This window comes from Myotis myotis, unplaced genomic scaffold (genome assembly GCF_014108235.1).
Source record: "Myotis myotis isolate mMyoMyo1 unplaced genomic scaffold, mMyoMyo1.p scaffold_m19_p_3, whole genome shotgun sequence".
Taxonomy (NCBI): domain Eukaryota; kingdom Metazoa; phylum Chordata; class Mammalia; order Chiroptera; family Vespertilionidae; genus Myotis; species Myotis myotis.
The window spans coordinates 165,776,400-165,796,434 of NW_023416335.1; the positions used below are offsets into that span (position 1 = coordinate 165,776,400).

Here is a 20,035-nt window from a genome sequence, read left to right on the forward strand (position 1 = left end):
ACAGAGTGAAGGGGAGGGACCCAGGGACCAGCCTTGAGGTATGAGGAAAATCCAGCCTGAGGAAGTGAGGGGTGGGGGGGTTGCAGAAAAGGTTGGGGGTTCCACGGTTTCCTGCTTCTAGGCAAAGAGAAGCGTCTTCCCTCTCCCAGGGCTTCCTGCTTGCATGAGGTCATCCCCGTCCTAGGGCTGGAGGACTCCCTCAGGCCAGGGTCTGGGCAGGGAAGCAGACAGATGTGATCTGGGCCCTTCACAGCCCCAGCCCCTGCCTCCCACTCCCCAACAAAGGCCGGGGTGGGAGGAGCTGGGGTGGGGGTGCAGGTGGGACTGGGGGATGCTGGGTTCAGGGAGCAGGGATGAGGGTGAGATCTGGGCAAGGGGGGTGGGGACACAGGAGTGGGGGACAGGGACTGGTGGGTGCCTGGGAGGTGGGCCTGGAGGTTTTAATGCCTGACAACAAATGAATCATAGGCAAATGATGTGGAAATGATGGCGTAAATAAAGACGTGTTATTTCAAGGCCCCAGTGTATCACTGTAGGAAGATAACTGAGGGGGGAGGAGCAGGAGGCTTCCCGGGCAGATGGTGCCCGTAGGTGGGGGCCCAGGTAGAGTTCCTGTGGGGGGCGGTGGAGGTGATGGCCCACTTACATCTCATGTCACCTTCAGGCAATGTGAAATGGCAGGTGGCTGACCACAGCCTGCCAACCCCTCCCCCAGAGCAGAGCAGCCCTCCCATCCCCTAAGCTCCTTGGGGATCCCTCCCACCTCCCCTAACCTCCCTGGGCCACTGCTACCCACACACACTGTTACCTTTCCCCAGGATCTGTTCTTGACCTTCCTTGGTTCTGCCCTCTGGGGTTGCCCCTCCAGGACCAGGACAAGGTCCTGCTCAGCAGGGACACAGGAGCTAGTGGAACGCCAGGAGCTTCCAGTGGCCAGAGCACCTGGGAACCCAGGCCGAAAACCTGGGCTTTTCCCATCAGGACAGCGCTGAGCTAACACCCATAGTGACAGTGCCTGGCACATGGACAGAGCCCAATATATACCTGCACCTGCTAAGTGAATAAATTCATCACCTCCAAGAGGATGTCAGGGGCCTACGAGTAGCCCAGTCTAGGATTCTGGCCAACCTTCATCCCCACTCACCACAGCTCTTTACAAGGTTGGCAATTATTAAATAACTAGAAAAATGTGTATACTCATACCACCTTACATAATCATTACTATTGCATGCATTTCCTCTGAATCTTTTTCTCTGTGCTTATGGTGTGTGTGTGTGTGTGTGTGTGTGTGTGTGTGTGTCTTTAAGACAGTTGCCATCATGGGGCATACACAAATCTATATTCTCCTGAGATACTAGGCTGCATTCATATGCATCTTTTTATCAGCTTTATAATTTTCTATTAAGTGGAAATACAATTTACTTCAAATTTTCCAGCTGTAGGTGTTCAAATTGTTTCTAATTTTCCCCATTACAAATCGTGTGGTGGTGGACATCATTATGCACTTATTCCATTCTGTTTCAGCTATAGAAAGCCAGTTTAGGTACATTGGGTGGAGTTACTGAGCCAAAGGGTAAAAAACATTTTATAGCTCCCACTATATATTGCCAAACTGATTTCAAAAGAGGTTACACCACCAACAACAACGTGTACATTTCACCACACTCTCACTGATGTCTGAAAGTGGCGTCTACCTTTATCTTGCTTTAATTGGCATTACTTTGAACATTTCCTTACCTTTGCTTACTAGCTCTGTTTCCTCTTTCCCTGAAGAGTCATTTCTGTGCTTTGAACTTAGTCTAGCATTGTTTCAGTGTTTATCAATCCGTATGAGCTCTCTCTATAAGAATGATTTTAAAGCATCATCCATTCCAATTGCGCCCCATCTCTCCTTTTGGACATTTTCCCCCCCTTCGGATTCAGACAGGGCACTGACGCCTGCTTCATTGACCTCTCCGACTGCTGCCTCTCAACCTCCTTCCCTGGCTGCCACCCCTCTGCTCACCTGAAACCTTTGTTTTCTCAAGTGTCTACATCGATCAGCTGCCTCCTGCATGTCCCCTACTGGGGATGTGCCCGCAACCAAGGTACATGCCCTTGACCAGAATCAAACCTGGGACCCTTCAGTCCGCAGGCTGACGCTCTATCCACTGAGCCAAACCGGTTAGGGCATCAGCAAATTAACTCTTAATATTGACCTCACTGGCCTCCTCCTCCACTTCTTGAGCCTCTTTCCCAGCAAGAGACTACAGGGCTGACGAAGAAGTTAAGCCTGTGCTGGTCAATACAGAAGCCACTAGCCCACGTGCTACTGAGCACTTGCAATTTTGTGTTTTGGTGTGTTTTTTGTTTGTTTGTTTTGTTTTTTAATCCTCACCTGATATTTTTCCATTGATTTTTAGAGAGAGTGGAAGAGAGAGGGAAGACCGAGAGAAATATCGATGTGAGAGCAACACATTGATTGGTTGCCTCCTGCACACACCCTCACCAGGGCCCGGGCCGAGGAGGAGCCTGCAACCGAGGTACCTGCCCTTGACCAGAATCGAACCTGGGACCCTTCGGTCCACAAGCCGATGTTCTATCCACTGAGCCAAACTGGCTAAGGCTTTTTATTTTATTTTATTTTTGATCACTTGCAATTTTGTTAGTTAGAATTGAAATATGCTATAAGTATAAAACCTAAACTGGATTTCAAAGACTTGGTATGAAACAAAGGATGTAAACTATTAACAATTTTTTGTTTTGGTTACATGTTGAATGACAATATTTTACATATATTAGGTTAAATAAGTATACTATTAATATGAGCTTCAGCTTTTTACTTTTTCTTTTCTTAAGGAAAATTTAAAGTCACATGTGTGGCTCACATTCTGTTTCTTTTGAACAGTGCTGATCTAGACCCCCCCCTGCAGGCAAAACTCGGGGCTCCAGGCTAAGAGGCAATGACAGGTCCCCACAGATTTAGATGCAGACCCCACTGGAGATATCACCACCCAGTTGGATACGCAGGACAGACGTTGAGTGGCCCAGTGGCCTGGACAAGGCAACATTTCCTGGGCTGGCGTATGGCTCTCCAGAGCTTGTCTCTGTGATGCCCTGTTACTCCAGACACACAGTCACCCAGAGCCACCCACCTCCATAGTTCATGGAGAAGTTCTTCATTCATTGAGGCCAGGCCCTGGGCCCCTCTCCAGAAGCCCAGAGGCAGGGCGCTAACATTAGTAACAGGACACTGTCTCCTATTTCTCCTGTCTAGCGCCCTCTCTCCCACCCACCTGCGCTTAGGCTCAGCCCACCTGTGGGCTGGAAGGGGATGAGAGAGGGAGGCGGGCTTGACATGCCCCTGGGCCTGTAGATACATTGGCTGGGTCAGCAGATGTATTTTATGCTCAATTTTGAATGTCTGTCCTTCCTGTTGTCCCACTGATAGGGGAACAGAAAGGGAATAGGAGGGAGCCAGGAGGGAGGGCACAGCCCACTGGGCTGCCCTTCTCCACTTCCTTCTCTCTTGCCTGTGCCCCAGGAGAGCCATAGGAGGGCACCAGGAGCTGGGACCACAGTCTGCACGGGTCTGCCCCCCTTCTCCCGCCTAGATGACTCCACCTCTCCCAGGTCCTGGCTGGGATCCGAAGGCCCCAGGCAAGTGGGGGAAGAGGAGCCACTCCTACTTTCCCAGCAGCTGCTGCTGCTGCCTCTTCCTGTTTTGCTAAAACTCTGGCTCTGGACCCAAGGGGGTGGGGGAAGTTGCCAGCCGCTCCCGCCCCCCTAAAGGTCAACTTTGTCCCCCTGGTCCTCTTAGCTAGTTATTTATAGCCCCCCAGGCCCTGGCTGAGGAGCTAGATCTCTCCTCCCTCAAATGTCAGCAGCTGTGGCTATTACCCCAGGGATGCAGCCAGATGTGCAGATCACTCCAGATGTGCTGTTGCCAGGATGGGGAGAGGGGCAAGGCTCTTTCTACAGCCGGTTTGGGCATTCCCAGCAGCCGGGTCCAGGTTCCCCTCAACTCTGACGCAACTGAGACAACACCAGAGGACCGCGGGAGAGTGGGTCCAGCAAGTGTCCCCACTCCCCTAGCCCAGCCAAGCCACGCGGCACGCCTCGCAGGGGTCAGCTTGGGTTAGAGACCCATGTGGATTCCTTTGCATAAATTAGGTCAGCATCACTGAGATTGAATTTGTAGGGGAAAACTGCGGCTTAGAGGGACAGAAGAGACAGGACACTGTCTCCTGTTACTAATGTCAGCATCGAGCTCCATCCCCAGCAGAGCCCTGTGTGCGTCAGGCTCTGTGCTGAGCACTTCACGTCCTGATCTCAGGAGTCCTCACAACAACCCTAATATGGCAGGCACTCCACACCGCCCGCCCGTCTGCAGATGAGGAAACCGAGCCTCCGAGAGGTCAAATTCCGTGCTGCAGCTCAGGCAGTGGGTGAGCCACAACACCAACCCAAGCAGCCCCCCTCCAAATTCTTGCTTTTAACCGCAGTGTGCCGCAGCCTCCCTTCCCCATTCCTCTACAGGTTTCTAAATGGCTTCTTTAAAGCTCATTGTGGAGCGCATCCTCAGGGTCTGCCGAAGAGTCGAGGGTGGCCTTGCCTCTCAGCCTCCCAACTACTGCCTCAGGCACGGAGGGGGCAGGTCAGAGCAGGATTAGTGCCCCGGCTAAAGGACCCAGTAATCCATTGGGTCCTTTCCAACACGGAACTGCTGTGACCCTGTGAACCCAGCGTCTCCTTGGCAGCACCGGCTGTTGGAGCCCCTGTCTGACAGCTCTCATCCAGGCTCTTTTCGGCTGCCTCCTGCTCTCCAGGAAATGATGCATTCCTCCATGATCGGACCTGTGGCTTCTTTTGCCTCGGTGCCCTGCCCAAGGACCTGGCACAGAGTAGACGCTCAATAAATAAGTTACACTCGATGAGAAAGAGTGCAGTGGTGGTCACATGTGGGTGGAGCACTTCAAAGTCTTAGTAAGGACACTCCCACCCATGTCCCTTCGTAGCCACCTTCACCCCATTTCACCCTCACTTCACTCAGCTCATTGCTCCTTTCCTGCCTCCACTCCCTGGACATGCAGGGGCCTGTCCAAACCCACTCCAAAAACCACTCCTGGGGAAGAGAGGCGAGTGCCGTAGGCCAGGACCTCCTCAAGGTCTTCCCTGGGGGTTCCCTGGCTACAGACAAGTGCCTCCTAAGAGGCACCTTTACAATTTGTATCAAGGTGGGACCCTGCCCTCCAGCCAATGTAGCCACTGGCGCTACAGAGGGTGCTGTTGGGGACATGGAGCAAAGCCGAAGCCCCAGGCTCACCTGTGGGTGGACCCCAGCATCCCTGCAGGGGCCCACTGGAGCAAGTAATCGTGAGCTGGCTGTGGAAAAACATTCTGCAACTCAGACAAATTTCTTCTTGCTCATGATTAGCGTATGGCCCGGTGGCTGCCTTCCTGACTGTAATCTCTGCTGGCACAGGCATCTCCGGGCTGGGCAGTGCGGGCTGTGGAAGGAGCGCTGACCTAGAAGCTGGGACGCCCGAGTTCTCTGCTTGCTCCCCTCTCTGATTCATGACTAACCATGTCGTCTCTGGCAAGTTATTTTTCCCCACGGGTCTTCAGTTTCCTCATCTGTAAAAGGAGTGGTTTGGATTAGGCCAGGGGTCCCAAACCTAACCACGCTTTAGAATTACCTGGGAACTGCAGATTACTGGGTACCCCCCACCCCAAAGGGTCTGAGCAGGTCTGTGAGAAGGCCCAGGAATCTGTTTTCACAGGTTCTTCCAAGTGATTTTGATTTATTATCAGGGTTGGGGGATCTTACAGACTAGATAATCTTGTAAATCACTTGAAGCTCTTAGGAGCAAAGATTCTAGTAAATAGAACCGGCGAGTATCAGGTTTGGGTGCTGGGAGGTTTTATCACAGGGCAAGTGAAGAGTAGTTTATTTCATTGTCATCATCATCATCACTATTATTATTATTACTGTGCTGACATTATTGTTATGGAGGGAGATGGCAGTGACCCCAGCTGTTTGCTTCCATCACTAATGAGGCTCTGGCTTCAGGGGACCCTCACTTACCTCCAGGTTGGAGGTGGGACTGGGGTAAAGGGGAAGGGAGGAATGGGCCTTCTCTGGTGGGTGGGGCCTCTTGGCAAGGGAACCTTTCCTTCCCTCTCCTGGGTGGAGTTTGGCTGCATGGGCTTTGGCACCGACCTCTGGGGCTGAGAGAGTGTCTTCCCACCCATATTTCTCCCCCACTTTCTGTCTCAGCTGTCTGAGCCCTGGGGACTGCCCCTTCTCCTCCTCCAGTCCTGACTTCCTCCCCAGACTCCCTCAGTCCTCACCAACCTCATTCCTGAGCCTGCTAATCTGTTTGCCACCCCTCTGCTTCCTTGCCTTGCCCTGGCACATGCCTTTCTCCCTACCTGGAATGTCACCCCCCTGCCTCCACACTGACTCACATTTCTGGGCTCCTGTAAAACCCAGCTCAACACTCGCCTGCTTCATTCCAGCCAGGCTCTGCCCAAGTCTCTCCTCTTATGTACCCATTTACGCTTGGAATAACAGAACAGAAAACTGCTTTAGACTCAGAAAAAATAAGTAGAGATGATCCAAACCAGCTCCCTCATTTGACAGATGAGAAAACTGAGGTCCAGAGGACTTGTGACTTGGCCAAGATCGCACAGATAGTGAGATTTTTAAAATAGTTGGCTTCCCAAGAGGCTTTCAAGTATTTTATGTGTTTGTTTTGTTCCTTCAACACATTGTGATCTATATGAGGGCAGAGGCTGTGTTTTTGTTTTTGCCTTTAATGTTCTTTATCTCCACAGTGGAGTGTGTGTCTGCGCGCGTGCGCACGCACGTGGTGTGTTACACCCAGGACTAGAGTAAGTAATTATAATATTTCTTATGCTCTCAAGACAATACTTCTAAAACTCACATTGGTCCAAACTTTTGCATATATTATTCATATGATCTCAGAGCAGCCCAGTGAGGTATGTAGCCAAATTATTGTTATTTTACAAAGCAGGAAACTAAGACTTAGAAAGGTGAGACCCAGGAAGTTAATGGCAGAACTAGGCCTAGAATTCAAGTTCCTTGACTCCCAGCCCCAACCAGGGGCCCTGATACCCATAATGCATCTCTTCAAGCTCTCTCCCGATGTTCCTGGGCACCTGGAATCATCAAGGGGGTGATCTTTGCCATCTTGTATATTTGTTGCTCTCTCTTCGTCCTGGGGTTGAGGAGAGCCTGTCTTTGGCTTCCTGCCCCTCCCCATCCTGTCCCACCGCTTTCTCCTTGTGTCCCCTCACAGCACTGTTGGCACATAGACGCATACACATATACTCAGAACTGCAGGTGTCTAGGGCGACAGACCACAGGGGAAACCACATCACCTTTGTTGACACTGAGGGAGGGAGGGGCGCAGGGGAAGGGACTTGCTTAGTTCTCGCCACCTGCCCCAGTCCCCACGGTCATCAGCCTCCCAACCAGAGTCATGTGGACTTGAAGCCATGCCCCAGCCTCTTCTTCATTTATCCATCCAGTTATGGCCCAGGAGGCTTATCACTTCTTTTCTCAGGTCCTGAAATCCTGGATGGGGGTCTGCCTCGCTGCATCCCAAAGCCACACAACCCACTCCCCAATCCTAGCCAGAATACTTATGTAGCTCCCTAATCAATACAACTGTGAAAGGTGGGAACCAGAGGTGAGATAACAGGGCTGGGTCAGTGAGGAAGAAAACTTGGCATCTAGGATGTCACACATAGGTCAGCTGGGACCTCAAATAGCCACGTATTACCAGGCCTGACAGCAGGTTCTCTGTTGTGGTGACCTGCTAGAGGAAACTGCACAGGCTCTGCATCAGACATATTCAGGATAAAGTCCTTACTGGCTCTGTGGCCTCGGGGAAGTCATTTTGTTTTTGAGTTTTAGTTTGCTCACTAAAACAATGGGGATAATAATGAGACATAAGTGAAAGGGCCTTGAACAGCATATGATACAAAGGAGACGCTCAGTAAATCCTAATGATCTTCCCTCCCTTCCTTCCTGCCTTCCACTTGTTATATCTGGTACCATGAAACCCTTTATTTGGAGGTTTGCCCCTCTATTAATCTGCCCCTTCAAAGCCCTATGAAATGGCGTTTGATCCCAGGTTCAGAAACTGGAATGCAAGGCCCAATCCAACCCAATGAGGGGGTCTTCAGAGATCTCTCAAGCCTTTGGGGACGGAGAGCTTTTTGATTGCCTTTGTGGAGAGTGTGTGGAGAGTGTGGACTGGGGGATGGATTGTGGCTTTGGCTGCTATATCAGGTTGGCCGGTTCAGGGGTGATCTCGAGCCCTGAGTTTAGACCAGATGACCTTCTGGAGCTTTGAATCCTGGCACAAGGAGGACACCTGGTAATATTTGTTGTATGAATGAATGGCCCCTTCACTTACTAGTTGTGTAACTTTGGTCAGGTTTCTTAACCCTTTATGAGCCATACTTTAATCATGACCATGATAAGGGTTATTGTTAAGAATAAATGATCTTCCCAGTGGCTCAGTGGTTGAGCGTCAACCTACTAACCAAGAGGTCACGGTTCAATTCCCAGTCAGGGCACATGCCCAGGTTGTGGGCTCGGGTTTTGGGCTTGATCCCTAGTGTAGGGTGTGCAGGAGGCAGCTGATCTATGACTCTCTCTCATTATTGATGTTTCTATCGCTCTCTCCCTCTCCCTTCCTCTCTGAAATCAATAAAAATATATTAAAAAACAAAATAAAAAATAAATGATCTGATTTTTGCCAAGGGGGTAATATAGGACTGCTACATGGTAAAGAGAAAAAAAGAAAAGAAAAAAGAAAAAACTAAGTATGGGAAGAAGAGGAAAAGGAGGGAAAAAAAGTCAAGTAGGCCCAGAACCACCAAGAGGAGCCAAAGAGGAGCCCCTCAGGCTTTGTACTGGGCAGAGACTCCAGGAAGACTCAGGGGAGACAAGGCCAGTCCCATGAAGCTCATCTCTTCTGCTAGGTGCTGAGCTGAGCAGTCCGTGAGAAGCCTGCACTCAAGAGCCTTTTATAAAAAACGTCCCTCGGTAACCAGGGTAGAGGAGAGAGAGGCAGCCTGTACTTTTCTGCCTCGTGTCTCGTGTCTCGTAGGGTTCTTGGAGGCTCTCTAACATATCCCAGCAAGGGTCATGAGACTTAGAAACTGGCTTAAGACTCGGTTATGGGAAGTAGGGCGTGTGAAATGGTAAGTAAACCTGGGAAGGGAGGGAGGGGCACAGTCCGTCTTCCCAGATGCAGGTCCCACAAGCTATCTTTCTCTCTGTCTATACTTTGGGGGCAGTGAGTCCTGGTGTGTGCAGAAAGTCAGGTGCTGGGTACCATGGGGTAGACACAGGCAGGGGGAGAGACCCCCTTTTTTTAAATGTATTTTTATTTATTTCAGAGAAGAAGGGAGAGGAAGAGAGAGAGAAACATCAATGATGACAGAGAATCATTGATCGACTGCCTCCTGCACGCGCCCTACTGGGGATCGAGCCTGCAACTCGGGTATGTGCCCCTGACCAGGATCGAACCCGGGACCCTTCAGTCTGCAGGCCAAAGCTCTATCCACTGAGCTAAACCAGCTAGGATGGGAGAGACCCTTTTTGCTCAAATCTCTCAGAGCTCGGTGATTATGTCAAAAAGAAAGAGAAGGTTCACAAATAAATACATGATTGATGCACATGGTAGAAATGAGTACACAAAGGCCTGATTTCAGTCCAGAAATAACGACAGGAGTCCTGAGGGGATTAAGAGAGGGCGGGGGTGGGGGGGGTGCTAAAGAAGAGAGACACAGGGAAAAGACTGAGTGTCTGAAGTAACCAAGCAATTTTTCTGGAGATTATGGGCACAGAAGAGGCATCTGGAAGGAGAGTGATCTGGTTTGGAAGTAAGGGCTGGGAAGAACACACCTGAGGTAGAAGAACACACCTGAGGTGGAAGATCATGTGTCTTGCAGAGTCATAGTAAAAAAGGGTGTGTTGGAGGTGTCCAGCTGGGGTACGGTCCTTGAAGGCCATGAATATCTGTCCCAATTCAGCAAATAACTATAGGGGGCTTGAATTCTGTGTAAGGCACTTAGCAAGACACTACAAGAAATGCCGTCGCGACTAAGGCAGTAGCTGGGTTCAGGGGTGTCCACTCTTGAAGGAGAGTTGAGACAGACTGACAACGTGGGGTGGGGTCCTTTAATGGAAGGAAGGATCCCTCTGGCTATGGGAATCGGGGAATGGCTCCTGGAGAAGCTGGTAAAGACTTGAGGACTGGAAAGATTTCAACAGGAGGAGAAAGGGCTGTGAGGACATTCATTTTTGGAGGGAACAGGATGAGCCAAGGTGAGGGAGTGGGAAAGAATGAGAACACAATGGGGAGCAGCCAGCAGCCCACTTTGGCTGAAATAATAATAGTAATCATAGCAACTAACATTGTTGAGCACTAAGTACCAGGAGGCACTGGGCAGAACAGCAGCAAAAGAGAGAGAGAGATTGTGCAGTATGGTGCCAGGCAGCAGGGGGGCTTGGAGGCCAGGAAAGGACTTTGGGAGGATAAGTTGACAAGTGCACTCACCGCCCCGCTGACTGAGTGCTGGGACACCCACAGGGACTGAAGACTGAAGACGGACTTGGACGTCGGGCTGCTAAAAATCCCAGTTAGCAACTAGTGGTGAGGCTGGAGCTGTGCTTGTGGAGACTAGGAGTCTATGGTCAGAAGCTGGACCTCGGAATGGCCAGGCCCTCTTAGGCCACTGTGGACTCTTGTTTCTCCGTCTGGCATGGCTCTGCCTCTGGCTCAGCCTCAATTTCTCCTTCTGTAGAATCCTGAGACTCTTGGGGTTCCTAGGAATAAGGGAAGATTGGGGTCAGATGGAGGTTGCGCCCTGCCTTCCAGTGGTGATGCCCCACGGGAACCCAGAGCCTGGTGGATCAGGTTGAGGACCTCTCCCCTTCCCAGGAGCCACGGTGTCTCTAACCCAGCAGATTGACAGAGGCGACAGGGCTGACAGACTAGGCTGGGAAGCAGAGTGGTGAGGTCCTCAGCCTCTGACCCCTGAATCTGACCTCCCGCGGCTAAAGGGGTGGAGGGGGTCAGGGAGGGCGCTGCGAAAAGCCGGCAGGAGCTGAGTTTATTAGCCGAGGGAGGGCTGGAGGCGGCTGCATTCCGACTCACAGACTGGAACATTTCTGTGATCCGCTGTAATGCACTGGGAGACACTGGGCACATTGCTGAAGTTTGACTCATAGGGACCGGGAGGGGGAAAGAAGGGGGGAGGGCGGTGGGGGGAGAGGAATGGGAGGAAGAGAGGAAGAGGAGAGGAGGGAAGGAAATCCCTTGAGAAATTTCTTTAAAAAAAGAAAAACTTTCAAAACCCGCACCGCCCCCATCCCCTTTTGCTTTTAATAGGAACAGGCTGGACCCTTCGGTTCCCCTCTGCAGGCATTGGGTGGGGGGTGGTAGAGGGGGAGGGCTGGGCAGTGATTCAAATCAGATCCTGGAACTTTCCTCAGGCAAGTCGTGCGGGGGGCGGCGGGGGGGGGGGTGCCCAGGAATCTCGGAGGACTGGGGGCTCCACGCGTGGCCCTCCGTGTGACTGTTTGCTCGTGGGCCGTACTTGTCCGCGCTCGTGCGCGCGGAGGTCCTTCCCGGGCGTGTGTCTGCGTCAACGACTCGGGCCCTGTGTCAACATGGATGTGTGTCTGTGCCGTGCACGCAGGGCTGTGGGCGCTCAGGTAGCCGAGTTTCCGGGAATTGTGCGCGGGTCGGGGCGCCGCGCCTCGGGCTGGGCGGCGGGCAGCGCGGCGACCGCGCGCGGAGAGGGGCCGCGTCCCGCGCCCCGCGCTCCTCCCCGGCCGCGCGGGGTGTCCGCCGCCGCGCGGGGCACGTCTGCCGGGCGGTGTGTCCCAGGGCCGCGCGCGCCGGCCCCCTCCCTCCCCTCCCCCTTGGCCCGCTCTCAGCCTCAGATAAAGCATTTCCTTCCATTGTCATCCTACCCGGCCGGCCAGGCTGCCAGGGCCCTCCCCCTCCCGGCCCCCTCCCTTCCTCTTGCCGTCTCTCAGTCGCTCTGCAGCCTCCGGCGACTGGGGGGATGTGAGGCCGGCGCCCCGGCCCCCAGCCCCGCCATGAGCCCCCCGCTCTGAGGGCCGCGGCCCCTGGATGCACAGTCCCCGCGCGGGTGAGTACCGGGCAGCCGCCCCCAGCCCCGCCCGCCCCGCCCTGCGCGGTTCCTCAGCTCCGTCCGCCCGGCTCGGGCTCGGACTCGGGCTCCGGGTTGGGCTCCGGACTCCCCGCGGCCCGGCCCCGCGTGCGCCCCCCGGCCGCGCCCGCCCCACCCGGCTCCGCGGGGCTCGGGCCGGCTCCCAGCCGGGGCTGGTTCCGGGGCCGGAGGGCTCGGGCCTCCCGCTGGGCGCCCACATCCGCCCGCCCCGGGGCAGCGACAGGCCCGAGGGAGGGAGTTGGAGGCCCCGGGCCGCCGATGCTCAGGCCCGGGGTCCCTTCGCCCCCATTCCTGGGGAGGACGGAGCCGGGGACCGGGGAAGGAGGGACGGCCACCGCGGCCCCGGGAGGGGGCGGTGCTCCGAGGCGGAAGGTTTGGAAGCGCGAGGGCAAAGGGCAGGACCCACTGAGTTGTAGCCGGGCCGGTGGTGCTGGACATCCCATCCCGCGGACCCCGGCAGGGCCTGGCCCCGGCCCCTCGGCTGGGGCCAAGTGACCCCCTGGATGGAGGGTCCGGGGCTGGGAGGTTTCTCCGAGCACCGCCCCGCACCCTGCTCGCCCATTAGGGTGAAGAGACACCTGTGCACCAGTGCGCTGCGGAGGGGCTGACAGAGGTAGAACCGCAGGCGGTGTCCTGAGTGTTGGGGACAGGATGTGCGCACCCCCAGGCCTGGGGTCTGCTGGTGCAGGGAAGTGTGAGAGCAGGCTGCAGATCTGGAAGCTGGGCTGGGCTCTGACACGGGGAGTTTCTAGACCTGTGCGCAGAGAGAGAGCTCTCTGGGGCCTGCAGGCCACCCAGGTCCCCCCAACCCCTTTTTCCTTCCCTCTGGCTGCCCATTCGGATCTGCACATTTGGATCTGACCTCGCCAGCCACTGCTGCTCCTCCCACCAAGTCCAGGCCATTCCCTAGTCCCTGTTGGCTGTCCTGCATACCCAGAGGCCTCCCCCTGCATCTGGACACTGGCCGTATTCCTCTGCCCATCCCTCCCCACACACCAGTTCAACATCTGCTTGAGGCCCAGCTCGGCCTGCCAATTTCTAGGGTGAGAATGGGGCATTGGGTCTTAGTGGCCCTGCTGAGGACTCAACCTCTGGACTGTTCAGCCCATTCCTTCGGGACTTGCACCTGGACCCAGGGGCCTTCTTTAGGACTCCTTCTCAGGCACTGGGTTGAAAGAAGGGAGACTGTGACTCAGTTTCCCACCCCCTAACGGGGCACCTTGGCAGCCCATTTCTCCCCAACAGGACCCTTCCATGAAGTGGCTTAGGTTGCCACACACACACTTCTCTCTTCACACCAGCCCTCTTAGGCATCCCAGGCTCTCTTTTCAGCATCTGCAAGCCATCTCGTAGCTCCTCATAGCTTAGCATCTCATTCTTCTTCTCTGCTCTCTATTCCCTCTACCCACCTCAATTAATAAGTAATTTTCCTCTTTTCTGCAGTCACTTCTGAGGGAAACTAAGGCACAAAGCAGACGTGCTGTGTTATGCACAGTGAACCAAGACTGGAACCAGGTCCTGGACCTGCTGGGACTCCTCCCTTGCCTTTAGTCCCCCGATGCTCCTGGAACCTAGCAGGGCCAGGCTCAGAGCTGCGGCTGGTGTTACATCTGGAACGGTCGGGGGAAGTGTTCTCCTGAGGCCTCTGTATTTGTTAGCTTGAGCTCATGGGTGGGTGTCTCTTTGGCCACCAGGTCTTAGGCTGGGATTGTGAGGCTGGGACGTTGCATTCAGGTCTTGCACTGACCCTCCCAAGAATCTAAAATGGTCACTCTGCTTTGATACTGAAGTTCAGTTTCCCCATCAATAAAATGGGGAGAAAAGTTCAGGTGCACTTCCCAGAGCACAGAGGAGGAGAGGTTAACTATCAAGAGAGGGATCCGTGTTCAGTGTGAGGGCTATTATGACCCCCCTCCCCCACTACCTTCAGGAATAACAAACACCAGCTTTCATCCTCGGTGGCTTCTGGGAATGAGAGTTGGAACTTTTCCTTCCTCCGTCCCTTCCTTAATCCTGATAATGGGAGTGAGCTCATGTGTGATGGGAGAGTGGGGGCCCTCTCTTGGCTGTGGGCATGCTTGCCCAAAGCCTGTGTAATCTCCACCTCTTCATCTTCTTTCTCCTGGCCTTTCGTTACGAGCTGGTAATTTAGAAGTTGGCAGGGGCCTGAGAGAAGATGAGCTAGTGTAAGGCCCAGGGTCACACAGTAGGGAATGGCGGGCCGGGTGGAGCTGGAAGCAGACCTAACCCTGCCGGTGCCCATTCTCCTGGCCTGGCTCAGGTCCTGTCCATGCCTGCCCCTCAGAGCTTGGCCCTGGTCTGCCTTCAGCCAGACTGAGACTGGGGCCTATCATGGGCCTGGGAGCTGGGGGGAGGGCATGTGTCCTCCCTGAGGCTCCAGGACTGCGTTTGTGTGTGTTGGATTTGTTCACTAGATGGGGTACTTCCTCTGGGGCAGGAAGCTTTGATTTCCTGTGGTGGGGGCGTTGGTAGGATTAGGAGTGGGGGGCTCAGCTCTGGGTCATCTCTGATGTTGTTGTTTGGAACCACAGAGGGGGCAGACTTGTTGCAAAGGCTGTGTCCCCCAACCCAGGGAAGGCAGGGTGGAGAGCACTGGTGAGGAGGCCCAGGCCGAGGCTGGAGAAGGAGGCTGTGAGGCTGCTGAGATGAGGGGGGTGGTGGGCAACACAGCAGGAAGCCTGGTCACCAGGTGACCCTGCCGGGTATTGTGTTTCCCTGTGATATTTCCCCCTGTTTCTGTGGTAACCTTCCCAGGGGGACCCAGGCCTTTGGGCTGCAGGAAGGTGCCCCCAGACAGCCCTTTCCTTAGAGGCCTGAGTGTTAGGAGGAGTCCCTAAATCTGGCCACCTCCTTAACCCTTTTGGCTGCTACGACCAGGGCCTGGGAATCTAGGCAAGTGGGCAGAGCACTGAGGGGTGACTGGGCAGAGGCCCTTTTGCATCTTTTTGGGGTGAGGGAAAGTGGGAAGAGAAGGGCTGCTGGACTTCGGGGAGGGCTCTGTGCCTGCACTCATCCCATCTCCTCACTGCCCTCCTTCAGCATCTGCCCTACAAGGGGGAGGTGGACAGCATGCTGCCTGGGGCAAGGGATAAGGGTGGAGGTGGCGGAGGCGGGGAGGGGTGTTTTCATCAGCGGAGCATAGCTTCTTTGGTCCTGGACCAGTTCCCAGAGACAAAATAAATTCAGGATAGTGACTCTTTAGTGTGGGTCAACATGTGAGGGGTGTGTGTGCACACTGGGTGTGTAGTGGGGGCCTGTGTGCCCCAGGCTATGTTTGCAGGTGTGGTTCTGTGACAGTTAGTGACCCACGTAGTGGCTTTGTGTTGGGTCTTTTGGGAGTATGTACATGTGTAATACAGATGTATGCCATCTGTATAGTGTATACCTTCGCTGTTTGTGGCTCTGTGTGGGGAATATGTTCATGTTTTGGGGAGCTGTATACCTGTGCAGAAATGGCTTTTTAATAGAAGTCCAGATGTTGGCTGGGAAGCACCATCTCATTTGTGGTCCTCAGGCTCAGTTTCTGGACCATTTGTTTGGGAGTCACCTGGGAGTGTATTAAAAAGAAAGATCCCCATCCAGACAGATTCAGAATCTGCAGGGGAAGGGCCTGGGAATCTGGATTTTAGGCAATTCTGGTGCAAAGCCGTGTTTGAGGACAGGAGGACCAGCGATGTGGGCCAACCTCTTCATTTTTTCTTTTGAAGAAACTTTGAGACGTTTAGAAGGTGTGCAGTTTGTCCAGGGACACGGGGCTATTGAGAGGAAGAACCAAGACAAAACTCAGGCTTATGAAGACTGGTCCAGGGCTTAGCTGTGCATCCTCTGTGTATGCAGGTATGCCCCTGTCCACACTCAGCGTGACGGAGGGGGCTAGGTGAGGCTGGTGCACACACTAACTGACCCTTGACCTTTCTCTCGGGGTCCCGGGCTTCCTAATCTTGCTCTCTGGCTATATCCTGCTTCCATCTCCCTGGGGAAATCCTGGAACTATTGAACATCAATCCTAAAGGTAATGTTGGCAACCAGGAGGCCCTATTTACTGAGCCAGTCATTCAGCTCTTCATCCATTCACTGGATTCTTACTGAGCCTTGACATGTGCCAGGCACAGATATGCAGTGAACACATCAGCAGAGCATCTGACCTCAGGGAACTTCCACTCTAGTAGAGGAGACAGACAGAACAAGTAAGCAAGTAAAGAAATGAGTATGTACATCTAGTTGCACATTGTGATAAGCTCTAAGAAGGAAATGAACTGGGTGCAGTAATAGAGAATAACAAGGTGGGACTTCCTTAGAAAGGGTGGCCAGGGGAGGCCTGCCTGAGAAGGTGACGTTGACGCCTTCCCTCACCTCCCCAGACTAGAAGTGAGCCCTCAGAGCCTTCTGAGCACGCTTGGGAACTGCCTGGATCCAGGTGGGGGATCTGAATTGCCTGGCATGGGATACAGCAGGGTCTCTGTTCCTCAAGCAGCCCCCAGAGATTGGCCAAGGAGAAGAGGAACAGGGAGAGCTGGACAGGGTCCACCTTGAGGCCACTCCGTGGCTTGGGAGAGCAGCTGCTCCTTCAGGCGAGTCCAGGCCCTGTGGGCATGTTGGATGTTGGGAAGGTAGCAGCCTCTCCAGGAGCTCTCAAGCGCCGCCCCATTCCTGACCCTCCTGCCTCACCTTCTTCCCACCTCATTTCCTTCCTCCCCATCTCCCCACCCTGGAACTCCTGTGCCAAGTCCCTCCCCTCTAGGTCTAGCCTGGCTGCCTCTGTGGCCACCGGAATTTATATACCTGGCTCAGAAATCACTGAGGAGAGAGGGAAGGGGTCTAGGCTGAGAAAGGGCCTAGAGCCCTAGACCCTGGAAAAGAGGACAGAACCCGAAAGAAGGATTGGGCAGATACTGTCGAGAATGGGGCCAAGAGAGGGCGCGGAAGACACCTTGGCAGGGTGCTGCAGAGCCTCTCTTGGGCCCTTGGAATCTCTCCCCAAACTGGCTGAAACTCTCAGCCCAGGGGGAGTCATCAGCTAGAAGACAGTGCCCCTCTCGGGCAGGTTAAGAACAGGTTAACTTTCGCATCGGCCAGCAGCCTTCAGGCCCTTTCACCTCCAGCCTCCTCTGGGAGGGCACCCGGGGCTGCAGGCTGCAGAAAGGTGCAGCCCTCTCTAGAGCTGAGACTTAGAGGAGCCTTCATCTAAGAGAAGAGGCCCGCCTGTCCCCGCCTCGGCTGGCATTCCACCCTGGGCCTCGTTTAGGCTGCTCAGTGCAGAAACCCCCTGGACTCCTGTGCCAGGCTCAGCCCGAGCCACTCCACAACCTCCACAGCAAGGTGGGGAGGGGACTTCTCCTAATGAGGAGGCCCTGGGCTAAACTCGCCATCCCCGCCCTGTCTCCAGCCACTTCCTTTTTTCCTTCAGTTACCCGCAGGGATTGGAAACCCTGGCACTTTGAGACTTTGGGCCTTCAGGGCCCAGCCTGAGCCTTGGAGAGAATGAGGGGTGCCCTATTCCCTTTCAGGAGTCCCGCTCAGCTCACTGCAGAGCCCATTTCAAGGAGCCCAGCTCTGGCTCTGTAGTCACCCCATTCCTCCCTCCCCCAGCTCCCAGGAAGGCAGGGAGGAGCAGGGCAGGCTGGGAGCCACAGGGTCGGAAAGAGCCCGGGGTGGGGGAATTTGGGGACTGGGCTGAAACTGGCTTGTTTTGCTTGCCCCACAAACCTTCTTGGGCATCCGCTGCGCCCTCTGGGGCGTTCAGGTTGTGGAACTGCTCTCAGAATGACAGGCCGGTGGCACCCAGTTGGGTCGGGGGGTGGGGGTGGGGTGAAGGCGGGGAGCCCCAGGCAAGGGGGAGCTGGAGGGTTAAAAATAGCAGCAGCCGGGTTTCAGTTAGCAAATGTGGAGGCGGGGAGCTGGAGGCGGGGCGGTGGCAAGCAGTGTTTGCCCACAGCACAGGGCTGTTTCCCCTGGGTCCCAGGAGTGAGTCACCGTGGAGCTGCTGAGGAGGTGCTGCCACCTCGACCCTGGCGCAGGGGTTGAGCGCAGCCTTCATCCCGGGTTCGGGAGGATGTGCAGCTCCCTTCCTGGCCTTCAGGGCTGTCTTGAGAACTGGGCCAGGGGGATGGTGACATATAGGGGAAGAAGCGTGCCATTCTGAGGCCAAAGACCTGGGTTTGAAACCCAGCCGACTGGCTGAGAGACCTTGGGCAAGGTTGCCAAGGGCTCTAAGTCTTGGTTTCCTCGTCTTTCAAGTGGGGATTTTCTCACATGCATGTGTAAGCACTTGGTAGATTCTGCAGCACCCGACAGAAGTTAATTATCCCCTTAGGTCTGCTGTGCCCATTGCAGAGCTTGGCGGGAGGGCCTTCCTGTGAGGAGGACACAGGGGGAGGCCTGGACGACCTTTGTAGAGTCCTTTCTCCTGCGAACAGCTAAGTGTAACCTTAGGTACATGGTTCTCTGTGCCTCAAGTTTCTCCATCTGTAATGTGAAAATAACAACAGTTTCAGCCTCATGGAGTTGCTATAAAGATGAAAGTAAGTAATGTTAACACCGTGCCCGGTATGAAGTCAGTGTACACAGAATATTCGTCATTCTCATTAGTGTTATTTTCATATTTTTGAAGGTCAGGGACAGGGAATGCTGAAGACGCTAAGAACAGAAACTGGGCCCAGCCCCAGTTCACAGAAAAAAATCAGGCCAAATTCACTGTTCCAGATTCCTCCACCCATAAGGGCCCGGAGCAGCAGGCATCTGGAGCCAGCAGTCATAGGGTGGACTCCTCTCTCACTTCACTGCTCCCAGCCTTCCCCAGTGAGGTAGGACGCCGGGGACCTGAGGGTCTCGAGCCCAGCTGGCATTGGAGAGGGCCTGGGACGGGACCACCTGAGGGCCCCGATGTGGAGCACCTTGCCAGCATCTGCTGGGGTGACCTTTCGCTTAGCCCCTCCCTGGCAGCTCTTAGATGAATATGAGGCAGAGTAGGGATGGGAAGGTCAGTGATGTCAGCAGTGAGTATTCCCAGCACAGCGCCCTGGAAGAGGCAGAAGGCATTTCTCTCTGTAACTGATCATTATTCAGCCTCCAGGCATTCATTGAGTAAGTCCTGACTGTGTGCCCAGCCCTATGCTAGGTCCTCTGTGTGATTCAGGAGAGGCAGAGGACGCTGGGTTATAGATCACTCAGAACCTCAAAAGACTTGAGGTCCAAGAATTCAATACATGGAGTCAATGAAAGCACAGTGGTCTGGGTCTCTGGGAACCAGAGGTTGGGTCTTGACTCTGCAACCCATTGGATGTGTCAGTTTATATTTGTGTGTGTGTATTCTGTTTTTATTATTATAGAAGCAGTTTATGTACATTGCAGGTATTCAGACAACACAGACAAACAAAAATTAAAAACTAAATAAAAACTTCACAATCCCAGCTGTCAGAGATCACTGCCAGGATACCTGGGTACACACCTTCCCATTTCCTGACAGGCCTTTGTACACCATGCTTTTTACCTAAATGAGATTACATTGTGTGTGCTGTTCCTCCAGGCAGTGCTCTCCACCTTCCACTAAGGTCACTTTTCATTTCATCAAATTCCCAGTTGGCCAGAAATTGTTCACATCTGGTTTGTCCAAATCAGTACCCAGGACCAGGCATCTGGCTATTGCATTCCCTGAAGGCTGTGTAAGCACCCTGGCTGGATTTGTGATCTGGAAAAATCCGGCTCATCAAGTCTTAAGGGCAGCCTTGGCCACAAAAGGGAGTCATGTCACCTGGAGAATCTGCCCTAAACACTGGCCATCTTCCAA

The 20,035-nt window shown here is 54.1% G+C and overlaps 1 protein-coding gene and 1 long non-coding RNA gene across 9 annotated transcripts in view; one reads left to right on the plus strand and one right to left on the minus strand.

Moving 5' to 3' along the window:
• Positions 1 to 2,595: 2,595 nt before the first annotated feature.
• LOC118649546 lies at positions 2,596 to 11,757 on the minus strand. The gene is made up of 4 exons (XR_004965689.1): positions 11,626 to 11,757; positions 10,584 to 10,852; positions 5,306 to 5,616; positions 2,596 to 4,873 (listed from the first exon to the last, which is right to left on the minus strand). It is a non-coding gene; the product is annotated as an uncharacterized LOC118649546 (long non-coding RNA).
• Positions 11,670 to 20,035, plus strand: part of HDAC7 (histone deacetylase 7) — a 37,725-nt gene continuing 29,359 nt past the window's right edge. For 2 of the 8 annotated variants that reach the window (XM_036296709.1, XM_036296710.1), the window contains exon 1: positions 12,026 to 12,186. In XM_036296709.1, the coding sequence (XP_036152602.1) occupies positions 12,168 to 12,186 (19 nt within the window). In that variant the 5' untranslated portion in view covers positions 12,026 to 12,167. Of the gene's footprint in view, positions 11,744 to 12,003; positions 12,187 to 13,143; positions 13,272 to 20,035 lie in introns of those variants that run through there. The other 6 variants (XM_036296712.1, XR_004965688.1, XR_004965687.1 and 3 more) reach the window with 6 other exon arrangements.